Below are 25,075 nucleotides of genomic sequence, written 5' to 3'. Positions count from 1 at the left end.
AAAACAATAATAACATTAAGCTTTCAAGCATTTAGATATTTCAATATATTTTCAAATGTAATTCATCCAAATTATGGCAAAGCCATTGCTTTGGCATCTTGCATTGCAAAGACATTGCACTTTGTTGGTTTGAAGTCATCATGCCTCATGCTTTTTGTTTAAACCATTTTCCGTGAATAACTGTCAAGCTTATTTGGATTTTACAAAATTAATTAGGATTTATTTATTTATTTTTCTGAGTTCTAAGAATATTCTGCTAACATTCCCATTAAATTGAAATTAGGCTTTAAATGTTTAAAAAACAAGGGGACCTTAAAACTTTAAGGGACATAAATTTTTTTATATAATTTTATCATTATGGGACCATTGCTTTCATTCTGAAACACGCCCCCAGACATAAAAATTCTAAATATTTCTGCAAAAAAACAAAAACAAAAAAAAAAGTGAAAAAAAATGAACAAGAATGATGCATGACTCATGTTTTCCTGCATGATTTGAGAACATTATTAAAACTCTTAACAAATATTCTATTAATGTCACTTTAACATTTGTTCATAACTTTGAGAGAACCTTTTCAGAAAGTTCTGAGAAAGTTTCTTCTTAGCTGGATCCAGCCTTCACGGTCTCATCATCCTTTAGAAATCATTCTAATATGCTGATTTGTTGCTCTGGTTCTGGTGGATCAGATGAATATAAGACATGCCCAAGATTTATACAGCTCTACTCCCTTAAACTCACCCCTTGGGCCTTAGATTTTTGTAGATAACTGTTTGTGAGAACTCAACCAACACCCAAGAGGCTGCTCCTGTGGTTTCCTGCCTGCAGCTGAAACAAGAAGCAGTAAGAGAGCAGCATTCCTCTCAAGAAAAGCACTCGTGGCTTGGAATTCCAAACATGCTGCTGAAGTTTTTCTCAGCATTCATGAAAAAAATCAAAGGTGTCCAGTTAAGCTAAATATTTCTGGGAAGTGCATGCTGGAACCTAGTTTTGATTCATTGGTGCTTTTAAGCTGTATTGGTGCAGGATATACTTATGCAAGCTTGATATCCGTTCATATATTAAGTAATGTTGCTTTGATGGAAAGATGACATTTAACAGGCTGATAAAATAACTCATCAGTGATAGTAGTGGCTTTAGTAGTGGCTTTTGACTGTAGCAGTGGAAATTAATAATTACCTGAGTGCATTTTACTGCATACTTTTTAATGAGGTGATTATCTAGCTTTTCACTCCAATACTATTGGATCATTACGTTTGTGAAATCCATATGACTGAATGTTTTTTTAATTTATTAATTTATTATTATTATTATTATTTACGATGCCACTGAATAAAAAAACCTTATTTACCTTGGCATAGTTGAATAAATAACAGTTCTGTTAATGGATATGACATACCGTGAGCCTCAAACACTATTGTTTCCTCCTTTTTATGTAACTCTCGAGAATGCAAAAGACCACTGAAAAACAGGCGAATCAGAACATAACACCGACTTCGACGTTACAGTCGGGATCACTAGCTACGCCCCCAATGTTCGCATAATATACCCTCCTATGTTCTATGCCAGTTGTCAGCCGAAAATGCACACCTGAATCATCAGACGTTCTGCAGATATTGTGAAGAAACAAGTGAGGATAATAGCGAAAATGTTAGATCATGGAAATAAATGTTATGTATCAGGCTGTGCAGGGGATGTGATGTGCAGGGTTGGTTTGGTTCTATATTCACAATGTCAGTGAAAACAAATAACGCAAGCCACTAAAGGGACATGGTTAGCTGCTTGTAAATGGACATGTAAAACCATTTCTTGAGATTGTTTGCCCTTAACTAAGCCACATAGCTCATATTTAGATATCAGAGAATTGTATTAATGCTTTCTATTGCACCTTTAATAACACAAATAGAAGGGTTAGACTTGGAGTCAGCAAGCTCTTTGTGTTGGCCAGCTCTCTAAACCATGCAATTTACGTATGGAAGATCAATTATTCTAATGGATCACAAATTGCTTATCTGCAAAAACTTCAACCCATTATAAAGATTAAATGAGAAGGTTTTCTCCGAAAAAAGAAAAAAAGAAAACCTGATTTAAACAACCAGGTTGGCCATGTTCCTTCAGGATGAAAAATCTCTTTTTGCTTCCATTTACTCAACATCTTTTCTTGGGAGAATCAGACTGTCTGATGTTGAATCATTAAGTCCCAGCAAATGTGCATGTGAAGCCAAAGGTTTGCTTTTTTAAATTTAAAAAATCTAAAATCTATTTGATCAGTGTCAACAGCCATTTTTAACACTTTTAGCAAAGAGCAATTACAAATTATTACATTTGTAACACAGCTTTAGAGTGTGCCAGATCATTCACCCCATACTTGTAATGTTTTGATAATGTAGAACGGAAATAATTTACAACTAAAATACGAAAGGAAACTGAATCAAGATAAGTTTTGACAAGTTTAAAAAATAAGTTTGGAGGATATAGGCAATTGAGACGGACATCCTGAAGAACTGTGCTATCATAACCCCAGTCAGAAAATGCTGTAGCTTGACGTGATGTATTTGGTTTGTGCACATACTCATTTCCTCTTTCTGTCTCTCTCAGTCATTTCCACCAGGGGGTAGTCAAGTACAGGTCAGGAGTGATTCCCTTTCGAATGGGAACTCGACATGACTGGTGTCTGAAGCATGAGTCTAAACTCGACAATGAACTTGACATTGGCTGACGGCAGCCTATGATGTCACAACTGGTGCGGCAAAGAGTATAAAAGTGCACCTGTAAAATAATTCATCCTCTCTCTTGTCTTCAGGAGACCATTTGTTTCAGAGTGCGTTTAAACAGGGAAACTATAGCAAACACTAGCACCACAAAATTTAGGAAGTGTTTTCATCTATGTCAGGGAAAGTTCAGCCAATAATACAAATTAAGCCATAAATTACTCACCCTGAAGTCACCCTAGGTGTATATGACTTTCTTTCAGACGAATTTGGTTGGAGTTATTTAAAAATCGTCTTTGATCTTTCAAGTCATTTGATGCAACTTAGTGGGTTTTGCACTGCATCGGTCCATGATAAGTTTAATATAAAGCACATCCATTGAAAAAAAGTGTCTCACACGGCTCCGGGGGGTGAACAAAGGCTTTCTGTAGCAAATCGAAGCGTTTTTGCAACAAAAATATCCATATTCAAAATGTAATAATCACTTAAATCTAGCTTGTGCTCACAGTTGTAAACAATGCGGTTCGGGAGGAATGACGTATATGAAGTCAGCTTTTAGCATGCGCCGCTCGAAAGTGATGCGTGGAAATGCAGCAGAGATGTCAAAGCAAAACAAATAAGAAGTACAAAACAAGGATTTGTAAAGAAGAATATTGGAGGATTTCGATATAAACCAAGAGGAGGCTGGTTTTCCTTTGCTAAAGTAAGGAAACTTTGCTTCCTTTGCTCCTGTTAACAAACGTTGCTTTTTATGAGACTCAAAGGTGACCTCATACATCGTTCCTCCTGGAACTGCTTTCGTTTTACAATCGTTACAACTGCTTCCATTTTGGTAAAAAAGCTTTCTCCTCAGTGCACTAGAGCTTGGCTAGGCAGCTTGCTAAGTTTTTAGGCTCTATTTGAGCCTCCCTGGCTACTGTGAGCATGGTTGGGCCTCCTTTCGCCATTCAAGATTATTTTAATGAGGACTCCCCTCGCAAGAGCTATGCTAGGACAGCATCTGTGAGTTATAGGTTTTTTGGCCACTTTGAAGAGGCCTTATGACTGACAGGTAAAGCAACCAATCAAATTTCGTTTTGTGTCACAGCATGTTTAGGGGGGTGGAAATGTCCCAACAATAACAGACCAGTGTGTAAATCTCTTGGATATATTTGAAATATTCTATGCCACGAAATTTAAATATTTCACATTCTTTTGAAAATGCAGCGCTTACTTCCCCCTTCCTCAAATCTTGCCCTGGAGGTCCAATGCACTGCAGAGTTTAGCTCCAACCCTGATCAAAGCTAATGATCCCAAAGACATTGATTGGCATTGATTAGCATGCTCAGGTGTGTTTGATTAGAGTTAGAGCTAAACTCTGCAGGAAAGAGTATCTTGAGGTCCAGATTTGAGGAACCCTGGTTTAGCTGATCCTGATAAGCACTCACCATCACAGTTGTAAACATGATGGCTTTCTTATTCCATGAGGTGTTTGGAATCACTGCATCTTTTTTTCCAAGTGGAACATTAAAGAACGAAACACACATGTCTCCCAGAAAATCCTGTATAAATCAGCCAATCCGGCTGAGACTATAGGCTCTCTGTGAGCCTCCTTATAGGATGTCCTGAGCATGGGGTGTAGTTAGGCCTCATCATTCAGGGGCCTTAGCTTCTATAGCTATTGGCTACGTTGTATGGAGTGTTGCTAGGGTGTTTATTGTATTTAGGCATCCATTCTGCAGAGCATTGCAGGCCAGTTGGCTTTGAATGTTAGGCTCTCTGTGAGCCTTCTTGGATGCTGGCCTCAATAAAAAATGTAGTTAGGCTTCCTATCTCCAGTTGAGACCTCCGTTCTTGAAACGCTCCAGTCTATTGGCGATTTTCCTCTGCATGGTACAGCTCGACTTGGCTCGGTTTGCATTTCCACTGCAGTTTAGTACCACTTTAAAGTGGGCAAGATTATAGACATGTTGTTTCATTCCATGTCGTCTTATCAAGCTCTTGCTGGATCCACTCCTCGGCTATCAACGAGAGGAACGTCTGTACTTCCACAACAGACTATGTAACAACTATTAATTTGTTGTTTTAAAAAAGGATTGTTCATTTGAAACTTTTGTGTTTGTTCAAAAAAAGTTGCGTTCGATCCTCTCTGGCCATACTGATTTAATCTAGCGAGTCTTGTGCCTTGTGTTATAATTTCAATGACGCAGGTAGTGATGATTCTCTCCGGCCAATCAGTGACCAGCAGGGTTTATACATCACATTTTGGTAATGATACGACTCGCTTGGAACCTCAGCCGAGGTTGTACTGAAAATAGTACCAGGTACCAGGTACTGTACATAGTGGAAATCCCCCAAAAGTGAGCCAATCCATGCCTTACCATGTTGTGGAAAATTGCCATATGGTTGTGTTGCTGGTGCAGGGATTAGGACTCCTTTAAATCTTTGACTTAGTTCAATCAATAAGGCATTTTTCCCTTCAGCATGGTGGCATGAGTATACAGTTCCCCATAGCGCCCTCTAGGGGATGCAGCATAGTGTTCCCATTTAAAAGGGAACATCTCAGGTTACGCATGTAACCATGGTTTTCTGAGAAGGAGAACGAAACGCTGTTTCCTTTTGCCATGGTTCAGGAATTCCTGCATGATTCCTGATGACGTATTTTACAGATGCCCTTTTATACTCTTGGCCGCACCAGCTGTAATGTCATAGGCTGCCACCTGCAAATGCCAATTTCATTGTTGTGTTTACACTTCAGAAATTCCCCATAGTGGTCTCTAAGAGACACAGTGTCTTGTTCCCCTACTCAGGGAACCTACATGCGAAATCTGAGACGTTTTGTGTTGCTTATAGCATTGAACATTTGTAGCCTATCACATTATTTGAGATAAATTATATCTCCGGTCAAACACTGCACTTTTCTTCGGAAACTAGCTTGATAAATCATCTGCCAGACAGTGAGCCTCGATTTCTTTTAATTAGATGCTGACCCACACACTGTCTGAGGTTATTCATGACAAATCTAACTAGTCAGCTCTTCAATAGGCTCTTTCACTCAAACTTCATTAATCAATATCTTTAAATTGATTAATGTCCTGATGATGTCCCCCTAGGCATGTGCTCTTAAAGAAATGTTACTCTCTTCTATATAACATCATGATTTGATCCCAGTTAAGTAAAAGGGATAAGTGTACATTCTGTCATTCTTTATTAACCCTCTGTCACGGTTCGTGAATGCACCGTCTCCAGCTGTAGTCATGTTACGTCATGTTGATTGTTTCATGTGGGTGTGGTCGCTGATCACTGATCAGCGGCAGGTGCGGCTAGTTCCCACAGACTATTTAACACCCTGTCTTTCGTTTCCTGTTTGTCTGATCGTTGTTTGTAGATCCTGGTGTTTGATGTCGTGTTCGTGTTGTTCCTGCCTTGCCTTGTCGCCGTTCTGTTCGGATCCTGTCGTCACGCTTGGAATACACTCACCACTGTTGGATTGTCACCACTATCATCATCGTTCTACGCACCCCACGTCTCAACTCACCAGTCTGTGCTGCCACCGTGGTTCCTGCGTTACTCTCCGACCTTTCATCATCACCATACTCCTAATAAACTTACTCGTACTTGCATTTGTCTCCTGTCCTCCATTAGCGCCGTTACAGAACGATCAGACCATCATGGAGGCAGCGAGTACTCAAGCTTCATCTCTGGAAGAATTTCTCAGCGCCAGTGTTCGGAGGATGGACTCCCAGGAGAGGACTCTTAACGACACTGGTCGCGCGGTCCAAGCCTTGGTGACGCAGGTGTCCGAGCTCACCCAGCAGTTCCATCTTCTTCGAGCGCCCACTGCGCCACCCACACCGCCCGCTCTCCCGGTACCACCAGTGACCACCTCCCAGCCGGAACCGCGCCTTCCTATCCCGGAAGCATACTCGGGTGAGCCCAACTTTTGTAGAGCATTTCTAACCCGCTGTGATATGCATTTTGCCCTGCAACCCAGGACATTCGCCAACGAGAGGGCGAAAGTGGCCTTTGTGCTCACCTTACTCTCTGGGAGGGCGGCACTATGGGGGACGGCGGTGTGGGAGAACCAGGACCCATGCTGCGACTCGTTCCTGGCGCTCTCCGAGGAGATGAGGCGGGTCTTCGATCGGGCCGTCGCAGGACGGGAGGCGGCCAGGAGGCTGGCGGAGTTACGCCAGAGGGAGAGGTCCGTCTCAGACTTCTCCATCGAATTCAGAACCCTGGCGGCGGAGTGCCATTGGAACGAGGAGGCGCAGTGGGACATGTTCCTGCATGGGCTGGCTGACCGCGTCCAGAGGGAGATCTACGCCCTGGATCTGCCCCCCTCTCTTAATGGACTCATTGAGCTAGCGTTACGGGTGGATGCCCGCCTCACTCGGATGGAGAGGAGGGGGCTGTTCAACACCACATCCAGGGGCCCGGCGGACGGGCGATTCAGCGGCAGAGACGTGGTCAGTCCCACCTACGATCACGAGCCCATGCAGGTAGGGCGAGCTCGGCTTTCCCGGGAGGAGAAGGAGAGGCGGAGATCCCTGGGCCTTTGCATGTACTGCGGGGGAGCCGGACATCAAGCCCAGACCTGTCCAGTAAAAGGCCAAGCCCGGTAGTACGCATGAGGCTACTATCGGGTGGGATCTCTGCCGAGAAGACCTCATCACCACCATCATCTACGCTCCTTCCGGTTAGACTGCGGTGGTCAGCACAGACACACCACTGTCAGGCACTACTGGACTCGGGGGCAGAAGGTAACTTTATGGATCGTCACCTTGCACACAAGCTCCACATTCCCCTCAAGACCCTGCCGCACCACATCACGGTCCACGCCCTCACTGGACAGCAACTCCCCACTATCTCTCACTGCACTGAGGAGATCACACTCATTACCTCTGGCAACCACTCCGAAACCATCTCATTTCACATCCTTGACTCTCCCCTGGCACCCATTGTCCTCGGGCACCCTTGGCTCCTTCTCCATAACCCCAAAGTAGACTGGTCCTCTAATTCCATTTTTTCTTGGTCTCGAAAGTGTCATGAGTCTTGTTTAGTGTCTGCTTGTCCGTCTGTGTCTGTGTCTGTGTTACAGGAGGAGGCGGTGGATTTATCTAACGTGCCCGCTGAGTACCTCCACCTGAAGGAAGTGTTCAGTAAGTCTCAAGCTGCTTCTCTTCCTCCGCATCGTCCTTACGACTGTGCCATAGAGTTATTGTCAGGTAAGTCTCCGCCTAAAGGCAAACTTTATTCACTTTCTGTGCCAGAGAGGGAGGCTATGGAGAAATATATTTCTGATTCTCTAGCTTCCAAATTCATCCGCCCTTCCTCTTCTCCTGCGGGGGCGGGGTTCTTTTTTGTGGGAAAGAAGGACGGATCACTGCGACCTTGTATTGATTACCGAGAGCTGAACAACATCACGGTAAAGAATACTTATCCTTTGCCGTTGATGTCTTCAGCCTTCGAGAGGTTGCAGGGAGCGTCTATTTTCACAAAACTGGACTTACGCAATGCGTATCATTTGGTTCGGATCAGGGAGGGGGATGAATGGAAGACCGCGTTTAACACCCCCAGAGGGCACTTTGAATATTTGGTCATGCCCTTCGGGCTCTCCAACTCCCCAGGGGTCTTCCAGGCACTCGTCAACGACGTGCTGCGAGATATGATTGATCAGTTCATTTATGTCTACCTGGACGACATATTGATTTTTTCTTCTTCTCTCCAGGAACATGTGCAGCACGTCCGACGAGTGCTTCAGAGGTTGCTAGAGAATGGGCTTTTTGTCAAGGCGGAGAAATGCGAGTTTCATGCATAGTCTATTCCATTTTTGGGGTTTATCGTGTCGACTGAGGGAATACGCATGGATCCCGAGAAGGTTAGGGCTGTGGTAGAATGGCCAAGTCCAGATTCCCGTAAGGCCCTACAGAGGTTTCTGGGGTTCGCTAACTTCTACCGGCGTTTCATTCGCAACTTCAGCCAACTAGCCGCGCCTCTGACCGCCTTGACCTCCGCCAGGACTGCTTTCAGGTGGTCAAACACAGCGGAAGCTGCGTTTGCGAAACTGAAGAGCCGTTTCATTTCAGCTCCAATTCTCATTACCCCTGACGCCACACGGCAGTTCGTGGTGGAGGTCGATGCGTCAGAGGTGGGGGTAGGAGCGGTGTTATCCCAACGTTCTCCCTTAGACGACAAGGTCCACCCTTGCGCGTATTTTTCTTATCGTTTATCTCCTGCAGAAAGTAATTACGATATTGGTAACAGAGAATTGTTGGCAGTCAAGATGGCATTGGAGGAATGGCGACACTGGTTAGAAGGATCGGGGTTTCCTTTTATAGTATGGACTGACCACAAGAACTTAGAGTACATTAGCACCGCCAAAAGGTTGAACTCCAGGCAGGCTCGATGGGCACTTTTTTTCGGTCGTTTTGATTTTACTATTTCGTACCGCCCGGGTTCCAAAAATATCAAACCCGATTCCTTGTCTCGTATTTTTGACCATTCCGAACGCCCGTCCACTCCCGAGTGTATTTTTCCTGAGACATTAGTGGTCTCCACTCTCACATGGGAGATCGAATCGAAGGTCAGAACGGCCTTAGAAGGGGTAACGCCTCCGCCCGGGTGCCCACCGAACCGCTTATTTGTGCCGGAGGGATTAAGGTCCAACGTTATCCAGTGGGGACATTGCTCTAATGTGGCTTGCCATCCAGGGGTTAACCGTACTAGATTTTTAGTCAAGCAACGATTCTGGTGGCCACTTATGGCTCGCGACATTCACGATTTTGTTTTGGCTTGCTCGGTATGTGCCACTGGTAAGGCTTCCAATCGGTCCCCGGATGGGTTACTCCAACCGCTGCCGGTACCTTCGAGACCCTGGTCCCATATCGCTCTAGATTTTATTAGATTTTTAATACCTTACCAGTATCGGCTACGGGCCTATCTCCTTTTGAGTGTAGTGTAGGGTACCAGCCACCAATTTTTCCCAGTATGGAATCCGAGGTTGCGGTCCCCTCCGTTCACGCCTTCGTCCAGAGGTGCCACCGCACTTGGACCAGAGCCCGCGAGACTCTACTCCAAGTGGGGGCGCGCACCAAGGCCAAAGCCGATCGCCACCGGTCTAGGCCTCCCGTATACGTCGTGGGTCAAAAGGTGTGGCTTTCTACTAAGAACATTCCTCTCCGTTCCGTTTCTAATAAACTGGCTCCCAAATTTATCGGCCCGTTTACTGTCACCAAGATCATTAGTCCGGTGACAGTCCGCCTCAAACTCCCTCCGACGTACAGGAGAATTCACCCCGCCTTTCATGTATCCAAAATAAAGCCTGTATTTCATTCTCCCATTAATCCGCCTACCCCGGTCCCTCCCCCGCCGCGTCTCGTAGATGGGGAGACCACTTATTTGGTTAATCGTATTCTGGACTCTAGAAGGAGGGGACGCGGATTTCAGTACTTGGTGGACTGGGAGGGTTACGGTCCGGAGGAGAGAAGTTGGGTACCTGCTAGGGACATCCTGGATCATTCCCTTATCGATGATTACAATCGACAGGTAAGAGATTCTGGGGACGCCAGGAGGCGTTCTTAGGAGGAGGGGTACTGTCACGGTTCGTGAATGCACCGTCTCCAGCTGTAGTCATGTTACGTCATGTTGATTGTTTCATGTGGGTGTGGTCGCTGATCACTGATCAGCGGCAGGTGCGGCTAGTTCCCACAGACTATTTAACACCCTGTCTTTCGTTTCCTGTTTGTCTGATCGTTGTTTGTAGATCCTGGTGTTTGATGTCGTGTTCGTGTTGTTCCTGCCTTGCCTTGTCGCCGTTCTGTTCGGATCCTGTCGTCACGCTTGGAATACACTCACCACTGTTGGATTGTCACCACTATCATCATCGTTCTACGCACCCCACGTCTCAACTCACCAGTCTGTGCTGCCACCGTGGTTCCTGCGTTACTCTCCGACCTTTCATCATCACCATACTCCTAATAAACTTACTCGTACTTGCATTTGTCTCCTGTCCTCCATTAGCGCCGTTACACCCTCATTTCGTTCCAAATCAGTATGATATTCTTTCTTCTGTAAAAAAAAATTTTCAGATGAAAGCACTGATTTTAATTATAAATTGCAACTGACACTGTCCAAAAACAAATCAAACCACAATAAAAGTCTTCTGAAGCCGTACAATCATTTAATGTTAAAAAGTTTGTTTGTGAACTGTTTTTCAGTGACAGTCTTCACAACTGGATCATTGAAACTTGAGAACTGTGTCAGTTCTATTCGTGCACAAATCATTAATTGAAAAGATTCTAACATTGTTACTTCCTTCGTGAACATAGCGGTAAGAGTCTGTTTATCACAGAAATTTATAGTTCTTTAGAAGACTATATGGACCAGTTTTATGACACTTTTGTGGAGCTTTTGCACATTTTTTGTCTTTAGAACTTATTATTCAAAATGTCAGTTTTGGACTGCAGAGGGTAAATCAGTTTTCATTTTTACAATTGTTTTTCTCTGAAACAAATGTGAGCAGCTGGTGGTCTGCCTGTGTGAGTCAACAGTTTGCTCCACAACCCTTTGCCTGTTCTGATAAAGATCACTTCAGGCCCTATGACAGTCCCTGCAGTCATTCTGCCTTTCAAACTGAAATACTCTTGTGTCATGTCTCTATATAGCATTATCTAAATTACTAACTTTCAGTAGAGTCAAGGCCATTGAGAACAACAAATCAAAGATTCTGAGTTACATGTCTCACAAACAAATGGTCACTATCAGTCAGAGTCGCAGCTATTTATATCATACCAGGAAAAAAATGCACTTGTAAAATAAATTGCTGTTATTGTTTTCACATACCACAAAATTATAAAAGCATAGATAGACAGACAACAAAAGGGTCTCTGTCAGATTCATTTGATGTAACCTCTGTCCTTGGGTTGACTTTGCTGTGCTTTGATTCATTTACTCACCCCAGATGGAAGACAAAAATATTCTCTTCACAATCACTCCATCCCTGCTTTCTATACTCACCATCATTGGAAAGAGAGTGATATGAATACAAAACAGTCAAGAAATAAAGAGGGACATAATCTGATTCATTGTCCCTGTCTAAAGATGGATCCAGGTGGGTGTCCTCTTCTTAGAAACGTGACTTAACTGACCAAACCATACAGTGCAGTACAGTGCCTTGCAAAATAACCTATTTTAAAAGTAGCATGTTATGCTTTGATGTCTGCTTGACAAAGCCTTGTCTGAAAGTTTAAAATCTCTTTTAAAAGCTTGAAGTCTAAAGGTTTTGAAGTTTAAAAGTCAGGCAGACCAATAAAACTATTAGACTACTGCAGACCTCATCAGACTAAAAAAAAAAAGCATATATTGTTAGCATATTTAGCACATTATTGGCAAGTTACTGGCATGTTAACAACATGTTAACAATTTATTAATCATTTTAGCATGTTACTAGCATGATTCTAGCATTTTTATCACATTGCTTAAGTTGCTAGCATGTTTTAAAAAGTTGTTAGCATGTTTTGTCATGCCATTTCAAAGAACGCAAAGAACAGACTTGCATTCTCGTGGAGTCCGATATTGCCAGACTACCATGAAAGAACAAATCGGAAGGCATAAATAAATAAATAAAATGTTTTATAAAAGTTTCCAATTTGTAATTCAGTTCAATTAAAATGAGACTTTTAAATGTACAGAGCAACAATACAGATCCCTGGAGCGTAAATTATTGCAGAGTCAGGACAGTGGATGTGAATGATTAATATCAATAGGAGTAACATCCTTGGCATAAATATGAATGTTTCCGTGACCTAGAATACTGTCTTTTATGGTGATAAAATTGAGCATAGTCTCTCCCTCTCAAACAATTAGAAAGCCCTAGAGAGCCCGTTGCAGCAAAAATCAATAGCTGTGCGTGCTTGTTCTTTTACTTATTTATTTATTTACCAAACAAATATATGACTGTCATGAAGCTTTTCTTTCAAAGAGGGAATTTTCTTCCCCAGCTACTTCATTTATACTCCATTGATTTGCATACTATTTCATTTTGACTGAAACCAGTGAGAAATAAAATATCTAAAGAGACTTGAATTCACATACATTCATCTTTAGCTGTATGTACATTCAAGGGCTCTACAGCAATTCAGACTGTAATGCACTTTACATTGCATGTATTATTTCAAATAATGAGCCAGTAACTGCTTTTGTTATTCCCTCTGCAGTAAGGAAATTAATCATTTGTTGTACTGCAGAATAGAATCTTGAAAAAGCTAATTGTTTTCATTTCTGATGTTCCACAAACCACTTATGATTTCTGAATAAAACAAAAACAACATGTGGCCACTGTCCCACTCTTATTATAATGGTCTTATCCTTTAATGTAACAGTCTTTGGTCCTAGTTCATATCTTAATTTGTGTAAGTAATATGCAATTTGGAAAGAGAAAGCTTGTAAATTTATTTTGGAGGAACATCTATATCCAAGCCAACATTTTAGGTGAGTACATTTTAAATGCAAAATACCACCCTATTCTGCATTAACTTATTACTTTCGGTCTTTTAAAGTAATGACAGAGGATGGTCTTTTTCAAGTTTTACTGTCTTCAGAATAAGACAATAAGACAAAAATAAATCTAGCACATTTATTTAGCAGTTTATCTGTTTCTGATTATTCATACTTCTATTATTACATGAATCACTTACCTCATTCACCTAAATCATTCTGTACACTTTTCTTGTTCGGGTAATGCACGTTTCTTAGAGCCTGTGGAATATGAGTGTGAAAAAAGAACCTCATACAGATTGTAATGTATTCTCTGCTATTCCTTTGAAAAGAGCCAAATTGCTAACTTGTGTCCTGATTACAGACTTTTCTGCTGCACAGGTGTCTAAAGGGCAAAATGCTGTCTGCCTTTAAATGTGCCACATTTTAACATTCTAATATACAATTAGCATAATCTCTAAGCTTTAAGCCATTATGTGTGGGTGGTTTTGGAAACATTATAATAGTCAAGTCACCTTTATATAGGGCTTTATACGATACAGATTGTCAAAGTAGCTTTACAGTGTTAAAAACAAACAGTGCTCTCTTCCACCCTCAATACCCATGGCTGAAGTGCCCTTAAGCAAGGCACTGAACCCCCAACTGCTCCCTGGGTGCTGGATATATAGCTGCCCACTGCTCCGGGTGTGTGTTCACTTCTCACTGCTGTGTGTGTGCACTTGGATGGGTTAAATGCAGACCACCAATTCTGAGTATGGGCTACCATACTTGGCATATGTCACGACTTTCACTTTCACTTTGGGTCCTAAATAGGAAGAGGATATGCAGCTTGCAGTTCATTTTGAAATTCTAGGTATAATCAAGTGGCAGATTTTTTAGTTCACAGCAGATGTGAAGGCGTATAACATGATAAGAGCTCCCTCAAGCACTGAGACACTAAACCATTCAGTGCTTTATGAGTAATTAGCAAGATTTTCAAATGTATACAGTGTTAAACAGGGAGCAAGTGCAGTGTTGGCAGAACTGGGATAATAAGGTCATACTTCCTGGTTTTAGTAAGAACTCCAGCTGCTGCATAATACCAAAGATCTGCAAACTAGCTGTTTAAGTTAGGAGAGGATGGAGAAATACTGGACATTGGTGTTCATTAGACAATACCTATAACATATTTGGTGGACTAAATGGTCCCTTACTAAAAGTAACCGAGGTTGTACTACAAATAAAACCAAAAAAACATGGTTACTATATAGTTAAACCATGGTAACCAAAAAGTAACCATTGATTTGCTACACTAACCATAGTTTAATCGTGGTATTTGTAGTAAAACTGTGGTTATCAATACGCCGAAAAACAATGGTTAATACACTTTTTCTACAATGTGTAATATTCATAAGGGGTGGATAAACTAAATAAATATTAATTGAATGCACCTGAAGTAGAGGAAAAAAATCTTTAGGCATGCCTTGAATTGTTACAGCTTAATGTGTATTGAACAGGGGCTGAGGAAAATAGTGGACTTGACTGAATTACATGATTTAGTTATGCCTCAGCATTTATGAAGAACGTGTTTGGAGTGATAGTTCTGTATGTTGGCAGTTGGCCATTCGTTTCCTGATAAAGGAGAGGCAAAAATAGAGTGATGAACAAATAACTCTCAAAGGCACATAACAAAGTAAAAAACTTGATGAAAGCAATAAAATATTTTTTTTTCCTGACATTATTCTTTACAATTTAGGGCTTAATTGAATAATTTTCCAAGTAAATATTTAATATATAATAATAAAAAAAGATCATATCATGTTTAGTAATTGGAAAACATTACCTCCCTCAAAATTGTATAGAACAATGCAACAGAGGGCTATAGTTATCAACATTCTATTATTTTATTTATATACTGGAGCCTATTCAGTAAATCATAGACAAACTCCAAATGATTTTTCATACAGTTTTATGATGCTACAACATTCCTACACATCATCACTGACACTTTAAAGAGGCAAAGTACCTGAAAATGCATATTTAGAGGCTGCTCTGCTGTACTAACCTTTAAAAGCCTTCTTGGTAAGATAGAAGGCTGAAAATCATTGCAGAGCAACCCTGTGACACTCTCTAAAGTTTAATTATGTCAGAAGGTCATGTGATTAAACTACTCTGGTGTCTGCCTTCAAACTTATTGCACAGACTTTTGTGAAGGCCAAAGCACTGGAGGCCTCTAAATTTTCAGAAACTTTCAGGTGGTCAGTGAAGTGTACGCTCTACGAAATTTTCTGAAAAATAGGACCTAATAGGCAGTTAATATGAGGAAATTTTCTGTATAGAGACATTTCACAGGTGTTTTGCCTGTACAAAGGATTAAAGGATAGTTAGAACATTTAGATAATGTCCTTGCAGACAATTACCAGAAGGCTAACTTTTCAGTTTTTCTACGTAATAGTTCTTCTGTGCAGTCACTTCAGCAAAATTTCAGCAAGAAAGCAAGGTAAAAAAAAAAAAAGGTCCATTGTCCATTACGTCTGTAGCGATGTATAAAGCCTTAAAGAGTAAGTCATATTGTATTTTAAAGTGTCCTAATATTGTGTTGGAGTCCCCTACAATAGGTTTAAATGCATCTAAGGTCAGAAAACATTGTAATTTTCTCAGAAAATACATTTTATATCAGAATAATTTTTCAATGATTTCAAAACGATTTGTTCAAAGCAGTTCTGAGCTTCAAGGGGTCATTGGATACCCATTTTCCACAAGTTGATATGATTCTTTATGGTCTTAATGAAAAGTCTGTAACATATTTTGATTAAAACTTCTCAACGGTAGTGTAAAATACACCTTTTTTACCATCAAAAACAACTCTTGTCAGAGCAAGCCATTTTATAGCATTTTCCTTTAAATCTTAATGAGCCCTGCTGACCCCACCCCTCTCTTCCAAGCATTTCTCAGAGAGACCGTTTACTTTAGCCACATTCATCTTGAAACTTGCTAAATTAGAACATTATTAGGAAAAGGACTGATGATTTGCTTGAAGATAGGTGCATTTAGGTAGATTGGGGTGCATTCCTTTAAAAATTAAATGTAATCCACTGCATCTTCAGCTGCTCAGATGTCAGAGGTAAACGACGACTGCTATGTTCATTATTACATCCAACATTAAAACACCTCAGTTGCTTAGGAGACATTCTTGTCTACCTCTGCTCCAGCGGTGAAACAATGGCGCACTGATGATGACAGCTCACTCAGGGCGGGTCTAAGGTAAGATGTCAGTCCAGTCTGTGCTGAAACGGTACTGTCAATCAAACTATCATGGGAGGGGCCTGTATGTGTGACGTCACAAAGACAGGCATCTGAGATCTCCTCGATTTGAGAAAGGGGTAAAAATTTTAGTAGAAAGAAAAGGGTGGTCATCATAGGGTGGTTGTGTACACACACTGTCAACACACATTTCAGTGCAATCAACTTGTAAAAGTGCATGTAGCATCTGATTACCTCTTTAAAGTTTGTAAACCCCTCCCTTCTATAAGCCTACTCTGCTATGATTGGTCAGCTAGCCAAGTCTGTTGTGATTGGTCTTTCCTCATACAACACATGTCAGAAACTAAACGCCAATTACCATAATATATATATAAACAATGATACTATAAGGTTATAGAAATGGCATTGATATTACCTTATCAGTTTGAGCCCTAGTCGAAGATGTTGCAGTTACTCAACCGGAAACTCAATGGCAAGCAGGACTTGATCAGGAGTTTCTCAGTGGTAAGTTTAAACTTTGTATACACTACATGATGTGACAGCAGTTTTATTCATTCATTCATTATTATTATTATTTACTTATTTGAGATGCACGTGTGGGGAACTGTGTTAGAATGCCCATGAGGCTGAAAACACAGCATCTTCTTCACATTGTGTAAACACATTAACTAGCGGAAGTCGGGGATTATGCAAATATTTTACCTTGTGACGTATATAGGCAGAAGATTCCTTAAGGAGGTTCAGAGTCAACTCTTTATTTTGAAAGATAGTATTTTTATTCATCATGCACTTTTTTGATTAACAACTTTGCAGACTGTTTACATCGCAGGAATGCTACGTTACAAACGGCAATATATATATATATATATATATATATATATATATATATATATATATATATATATATATATATATTTTTTTTTTTTTTTTTTTTTTTTTTTTTTTTTTTCGAAAAACAATTTGATCTGCTCTTCAAGTTAGTTTGAAGCCAAGCAGCATTTTGTTGGTAGGCATGGTGAATTGTCTTAGAGACCAACAAAATGAGAAATCTGTCACGCGACATTCGCGATCGCGCGGGTTCTCCTTTTAAAATGGCTGTAAATTAAGTAAATTAATAATAATAATAAACAATTAAAATATCGGTAAATGTGACCGCACCTTTACAGAATAATTTCTGGACTATCCAATATATAAGAAACGATCTTCCTGTGAAGTCATTATTTTCCAAAACTGACTCCAAAACAAAATATGTTAATTTTTTACTATTCATTTATTTATTGGCTGCGTGAATGAGAGGAAAAGAAGATACCTTCTTCATGGAAATGCTTGGTTTCCGAAGGCTTTGAAATGAATGAGGGAACTCTCTTGAGTCTTGGCCATTGAGGAATGTAGTAACACTGAGATATCCACTATTGTCAGGATGCGCGCACATATATAAATAAATAAATCTGCTGTCTCTCTGACTCACGTTCGCGCGCATCAGCACTGGAGCTGACCGTGGTGCTGATCGCCGCACGCTCGTTCAAGAGCAACACTGGCACGCACGAGCATCAGGACGTGAACACCTCCTGAACTTGACGCTCTCTCACAACCTTCAGTTTCGTAGGGAAGCCTGAAAGAATCGAGCATGAACCTGAAGTGAGACGGAAGCATTTTGGAAGTCGAAGAATAGTCAGTATTAAACCTGATGCTGTCATGGACGTTCCGGCACATGTTTTAATAGGATTTGCGAACATGATGTCCATCATGAGATTTTTACTGTATTTCATTTAAGATGTTTTTATTTGGATGAATTTATATTCAGAATGTTGCTATAAGCAAACCCGTTTAGAAGCAAAAGAAGATAAATAAATCTATTTGGATTCTTGGACATTTGAAGTGGAGATATGGCTCGCGTTCTTGTCCTTGTTAACTCAGTCGGACTGTTGCTCTTCGGTAGTGAAATGTTTCTGGTGGGAGCAAGTAAGTTTATTCTTACTATGAAACATTTGTCTGATAAGCAGCGTTCTTTCTTGTATTGAATGGATGCAGATGAGATGAGCTGAATCTTTACTGGTTTTGCTTGGATGCTCAGTTTCTGGGGGTCTTTGTGCGTCTGTGAGCAAAATCATGGCATGCAATGTTACATAAATCGGTACTTTCACTGTAAGTTTTATAGATTACACCTGTCAAAGAAAACATAACAGAATAGTTCAATATTAATTCTTAACTGCTGTTATATAATTGATCTATTATCCATCTTTTCTCAGCCATGAATTAATATAAGCGCAATGTCAACATGAATGCATGCAAACTGCAAAAGGTCATGTCTCGTACATGCATGGCACAACAGACACAATTGATTAAATTTAAACAGAGGGATCTGTGAGAAATTATGATCATGCCATTTGAAATCTGTCCTAGTTTATCATTCAGAGCAGCTTCTTTGCTGAGATTTAGGACTGTAGAATAATTTAAATTCAATTTGGTTTCTTTGCCTTGAAAACTGACACCTGAAATGAGCTAGTTAATGTCATGCAGATGACAGCACTTCTCAAAATACTACAGTAAAATCACCCTTGATTAAAGGAATAGATCACCCAAAAATAAAAATCTACTGAAAATTGACCTATCCTCAGGCCATCCAAGATGTAGATGAGTTTCATCATTGGAACCGATATGGATACATTTATCATTACATCACTTCCTACAAATTGATCCTCTGCAGTGAATAAGAATTAAAATTCAAGCAGCCCAATAAAAACATTACAATTATTCACTTAACTTTACATTTTGTGAAACGAAAAGCAGTGTGTTTGTTATATAAAAAAACCCATCAAGACAATATAAAAGGTATAGTTCACCAAAAAATGAAAATTACCCCCTAATTTTAGTAACCCCCAAAGCCATGTGGAGGAATTTTTATATTTATTTTAGAATGTATAGGCAGTTTATTGATATTCTTGGACTACTGAATATTACACATTCACTGCCCTTATAAAGCTTGCAAGAGCCAGGACATTTTATATTTTATATATTTGTCTGAACGAAGAAAGTCATATATACATGGGATTGCTTGAGAGTAAGTACATTTTGGGGTAATTTTATGGATGAACTATCCCTTTAATAAAAAAATATTAAAATAAAAATAAATAAACCAACAACAACAACATGAGCCCTCTATCTAAAATGTGTCTCATCTGAATCTGGGGAGAAATATGCACAGATCATGCACCGTTTACAAGCAAAACCTGTCTAAATAAATCTGTTGGTGGATTTTGATGTGAAAAGACAATAATAGGCTTTTTCACTGCAGGAAGTGTTATTATGGATTGTGGACAATATTTTTGAACAGAATAGATAGTTTAAAGTTAAAATGCTTTAATTATGGATTTGTTTCTTACAAATATGCAGCTTTACACTTCACAAAATATGAATTAATGGACTGGAGTCATGTGGATTAGTTATTGAATTAGTTAGTGAATTATTGCTTTTATATTTGTACTCTCATTCTGATGTTATACTTTCTGCAGTTGATCCATTGGCGAAGAACTGATGTAATGCTACATTTCTCCATATCTGTTCCAATGGCCTAATATTAGATCAAGACTGAGTTTGATGTTGGTGAAAAACAAAACAACACGGACCTGAACTTCACTTAACAAACTTATGAGTACCAGACCTGATGTACTTATGTCCAGATGGAAAGCACAGCAGAAGCTCTTATCGCTAAAATGTTGAACTTAAATGCACAGCAAGCACATATGGGTGTGGGTGTCATGTGTATGGCCATGTAGTGTATATCTGGAGGATTTGTGCTGAAATTGGCTGCCTGTAAAAAAAATTGTCAGACTTCCAATATGTTATCTAGCCCTCGGTGAGGCGACAGGAGAACTGCATCACCGGGCCAGACCTGGTGGACCATGGTCATCAATTACACTGACCTTAAACTGCCACAATTCCCAATTCCACCTCTTGTGGACCCAGGGAGGAGAAGTGTTCACGGATCACTCCTAGACCCTACAAACCAATCAAATGAATTTACATAGCTAGGAACGTCACTGACAGCAGGAAATGAGGTCGCATTTGTGCACAGGTGACGTGGTGGAGCAGAAATGCATGACTGTGCCATCTCACTAGTATTCTTTCACTAGTAATTACTCTATTTGTCTGTAGAGTAAAAAAAAAAAAGTTTAGTCCATGTACATTTTAATAAGTTTGGACAGACATTGGACATGTTTTCAAATCCTTTAAGGTTTATAGAATATATTATGAAACGAATCAGTTGATTTTATTGTATCTATAATTAATGAGATTATTGAAATATTTGATTTTTTTAAAAGCACACAGTGACAAATCAATACATGATCATGTTAATGGTACACTTTGAAACCACTTGTATTTCATATGCATACTTTTAAGATGACTGTATATGCTGTGGGAGATTATTGATGACATTTAGTTTAAAACAAAGAAAAGCAAAAATGCCTTTTCAAAAGGCGTTCAACATTTCCACACAATAAAATATGGACTCAATATCCACATGTACAGCTTTGTTTGTGTGGATTACTTTTCTGTTATGTGTCTTTGAAAAGTGCTTTGCCTTGAAATATAAGGATATAAAAATGTAATTATAGAGAAACATCAAGTGTTGGATACTAGTTTCAGATCTAATAGAAAATAATACTCTACAAGGACAAGAAAAAAAATTATAAACTCAGAAAAAGAAATAAAATCTACCCTGTGCATTAGTGATGGGGAAAGTTTAGTGACTCTTTAATTAACTGAAGTCAATTTGTCACTTCAGCAGGTGGCAAAAAGTGACAATTTTTATGAGTGAGTGCATAACCCTTTATATAACATAATCTTTACATAATCTAATGCGAGTGAATGTTGTTAATAATAATTGTCATGCTCAACCTATACTTTTCAGTTTTTTGAAGCTGCCTAAAATAAGATTTTGGACCAATGGAAATGGTCTACGGTGAGCACCATTCTCTTGCATTAGATGGGGGAAAATCCTGGAATGTTTTCCTCCAAAATCATAATTTCTCTTCAGCTGAAGAAAGAAAGGCCTATTCTTGAGTTCTCCGTCTTGTCCTCAGAAAACCTATTGACTGTTCAAGGGCAGTGTGCGGTGTTGTTGTATAAACGTTGACATCTTCCTCCGCTGGGAAAGTGCAGTGTTCCCCTGAGGCTGAGATGTGCTCCCTCTGTGGCTTTGTGTTGATAGAACGCCCTGCAGCTCCATCTGTGAGCGCATTGTCTACCCTGAGAGGATCAGACAGCACATTTCACGAAATCTATCATGAAGCACTAAACCCTTACCAGAATCCATTGCATGCCTGCAGGTCATTAGAGCATGAGCTAACATAGTGGTGGACAGAGATGGTATGAGATAGATGTCAAATTTTTAGGCTGTGAAGAGAACTCTTTATTGCATTCACCAAACAGATCTCTTATGTAGCAAGAAGATTCGTTTAAATCCTCTATTCGGACGTTGTTCAAGCAATAAGCACATTTGCAATTTAAACTAAAGTTGGGAGGACTTGCATTACTTAAGATTGAAAGGAAAAAGGAGGGAAGAGTCATTCAGAATTTTTTTTTTTTGTAGTCTAAATGTGTATTTTTATCAAGCAAGATCAAAGCCATGCAAAATTCTCCTGTTACCAAGCAGACTCTGAGAACACATGTTTATTCTGCTGTCTTACTTGTGGATCGTAGCTAAACTTGCATGTTTAAGGTCTCTTTGAAGGAGATTTTGGAGCGGCCCGTGTCTGCTCTTAGATCATGGGGAACAGTTGAAGTGTTGCTATGTGCCCGTTTGCTGTGAATTACTCTGACAGGATGTCTGTGTCTCATGTGGCCTCTTGCTTTTTAACTGTATGCTCAGTGTTTTACCAAGGGTGACCTGTGCTACTCTTCCTGTTATGTAACATATTTGAGTGCATCTGGCTTGTGCTTGAGTGGTTTGAGACATGACAGAGATAACGATAGACAGTCTGATTTTACATCAAATGCATGCTTGCTTTTTGTGGGTTTAAGTTTAATCAGAGCTGTAAGCAAATCACTTCTTGTCAGATACTAATGGAAGTGTGCAAAGCTTGCATCAGTATATCCATCAGTGTTTGCAGTGCACATTTGTGAGATACTCCAACGTCTGACATTGTCCAGTTTAGTAACTGGATTTCTCTAAGGATACAGACAACATAAGTAGTTACTAAAGACTGATACTTTACATGTTGTCCTATATCTGCTGTAACACATATATGCTGTTTTTCTTTAAACAGAAGTGGAAGCTGATTTATTTAAGATTTAAGACATATATAATATATCATTAAATAATCTATTTATGCAGCTTAGCAGTGTAAATCACCATGTGTGGAAAACAAAACCATGGAGATGTACAGTATAATGCACTGGAAGATAATATTAGATTGAAAGAAGTAGGGGTGGGTGAATTATGTCTTTTTTATTTTTATTGTATATTTTAATTTAATTAGACAGTAAGAAAATCCAATGCAAATGCTGACAGTACCACCATAACTCAAGTCTTCCTTTATCTAAACAGTTATTTTCCACATCACTAAAGAGCTTATGCCTGGCCATGTATCACAATTTATGGAAACTACCTTCAGACATGTGTAACCTCTATTACTTCAAGGACAATGAGCTCTTGCAGGGGAAGAGCGATGTTAATGTCATGGCTAAAATGACAAAAACCTGATGAATTGTTTCATAAGAACCTTCTATTGCTGGTCAGTGAAGAATGTTCATTATATTAAGTTAATGGACTGAAAAAGAAAAATTGACAGTTCATTATGTATCATTCATTAGTACTTTCTGGACACTGGCATCAAACTAGCAGAATGGATTCTTAGTCACTGGGACCTTGATGTGTTTGACATGGAAACATTTTGTTTCTGTTGCTGCTTTCTGTGACAAATTATCAGTTGTTTTGATGAGATATAATTTAACAGACAAACAAATACAATTGTTATTTTGTCAGATGAGATGACCATGGCAGATGTTCTCCCATCATATGAGTTTATGAGAATCTTTCATTTTTCACTTCGGTGAGCATCTGCTGGACAGATGAAATAAAACTGGCCTGGCATTAAGTGTGTAACAACAACACATTATAATACTGATGTGTTTTCCTCTTACACTAATAGACATAACCAACAGTATTTAGTATTTCTACAATCTGACAATTGTGTCTGAAAATATCTTTAAACAACTGATTTTTCACCCATTCATTACAACCACAAATGCAACAATTGACCATCTTTATAAGTTAGTACTGATTAATAAAAAATAAATAAAAAAGTTTATTGAGTTAATTTGACTATGTCATTGAATCATTCACTCAACTGATTTGTTCAACACAGCTGATTGATTCAGGATCGAAACACTATTACTGTGTGTCACTTTGAGATTAATGACAGCTCTAGGTTTGTTTGGCAAACTGGCAAAACTGTGTCTAAAATATAAGTTACTCTATATTAACTTAATGTTCATTCTCACAGTCATTCTGTTTTTCATTGTGTCTACAGTCCATGTTCTGCTCTGGTTTGCAGCCTTTTACACATGTAAAATTGTGGAAATATCTTATATAGCATATATATCTTTGGCTAGTGTTGATGTAGAGCTCATAATAACCCCTTGCACACAGAATTACACAAAAACAACAGTGTAGCTATATATCTCGGAACTCATTAAAATGGAAGGTTTGGTGAATGTGACCCCATAGACTCTCTGATGTCGCAAGAGGTGGCCCTCTCCTTCCTCAAAATGATTACCTTTGGTGCAGAGCTGGAGTCAGACCTCTCTCCATCCAATTTACACAGCTATTGCTTAGGGCAAGGAAGACCAGCATAATAAGCCCTGACCCCTGTTGTGTATGATCATAGCTGCATGGAGATGAGCGCTGCTTTACTAGTGACCTCCTAGGGCGTCAACACAGGGCATTGATTATCAGTCTGATACGGAGTATGATCCTTCAGCATTGTAATGCATCATGGGTTTTGTTGCTGATCATTAGCTCTGGAGAATAGCAGACAAATGACAAATTCTTTAAATCCTTTAACTGGATATGTTGTCTAATTTATCAGAGGCTACAACTAAGAAACTCCATGGAAGGTGTCGATTTAAAAGTAGGGCTTTTGCCAGGCAGTGCCTTCCCATATGCTTATGCGCGCGCACACACACACACACAAACACACACACACACATTACACAGACAAGATTTGTCAAGCATGGTGAAAACAAAGGGAGTATAGAAGACATGCTGTAAGAAGACATTTGTCAGTGGGCTTGAAAATTTTTCACAAATTATTTTGCTTGAGAAAAATGTACAGTTATTTTCATTTATTTATTTATTTTAATTTAATTAATTCATGATTTGCATCAAACAATAATGACAATTCATAGCAATAGAGCATAGACACCACAACTGTTATAGATCCGCTTACCCGAATGCCACAGATTTGTAAAAAAAATTACCATTGTTTGGCAAATAAATAATCTACAGACACTTATAGTACGTACATATTCTCCAAATGTTATTATGCAACAATAACAATGGAATTTGTAGTAATGTTACAATGTAGTAATGTCCCCATTCCCCAACTCATTACTTGTAGTTTTCATCATTAAAAAATTAGTTT

At 39.6% G+C, this 25,075-nt stretch overlaps 1 protein-coding gene across 1 annotated transcript in view; it reads left to right on the top strand.

Annotated features, from left to right (window-relative positions):
* The first annotated feature begins 17,920 nt into the window (after positions 1-17,920).
* LOC113063219 (fibronectin type III domain-containing protein 4-like) overlaps positions 17,921-25,075 on the top strand; it is a 29,326-nt gene continuing 22,171 nt past the window's right edge. Inside the window, exon 1 of the mRNA XM_026233458.1 lies at positions 17,921-18,389. Within this exon, the coding sequence (XP_026089243.1) occupies positions 18,314-18,389 (76 nt within the window). The 5' untranslated portion in view covers positions 17,921-18,313. The remainder of the gene's footprint in view (positions 18,390-25,075) is intronic.

The sequence above is a fragment of the Carassius auratus genome, chromosome 45 (genome assembly GCF_003368295.1).
Source record: "Carassius auratus strain Wakin chromosome 45, ASM336829v1, whole genome shotgun sequence".
NCBI lineage: Eukaryota > Metazoa > Chordata > Actinopteri > Cypriniformes > Cyprinidae > Carassius > Carassius auratus.
This window is presented reverse-complemented; position numbering and strand designations above follow the sequence as displayed.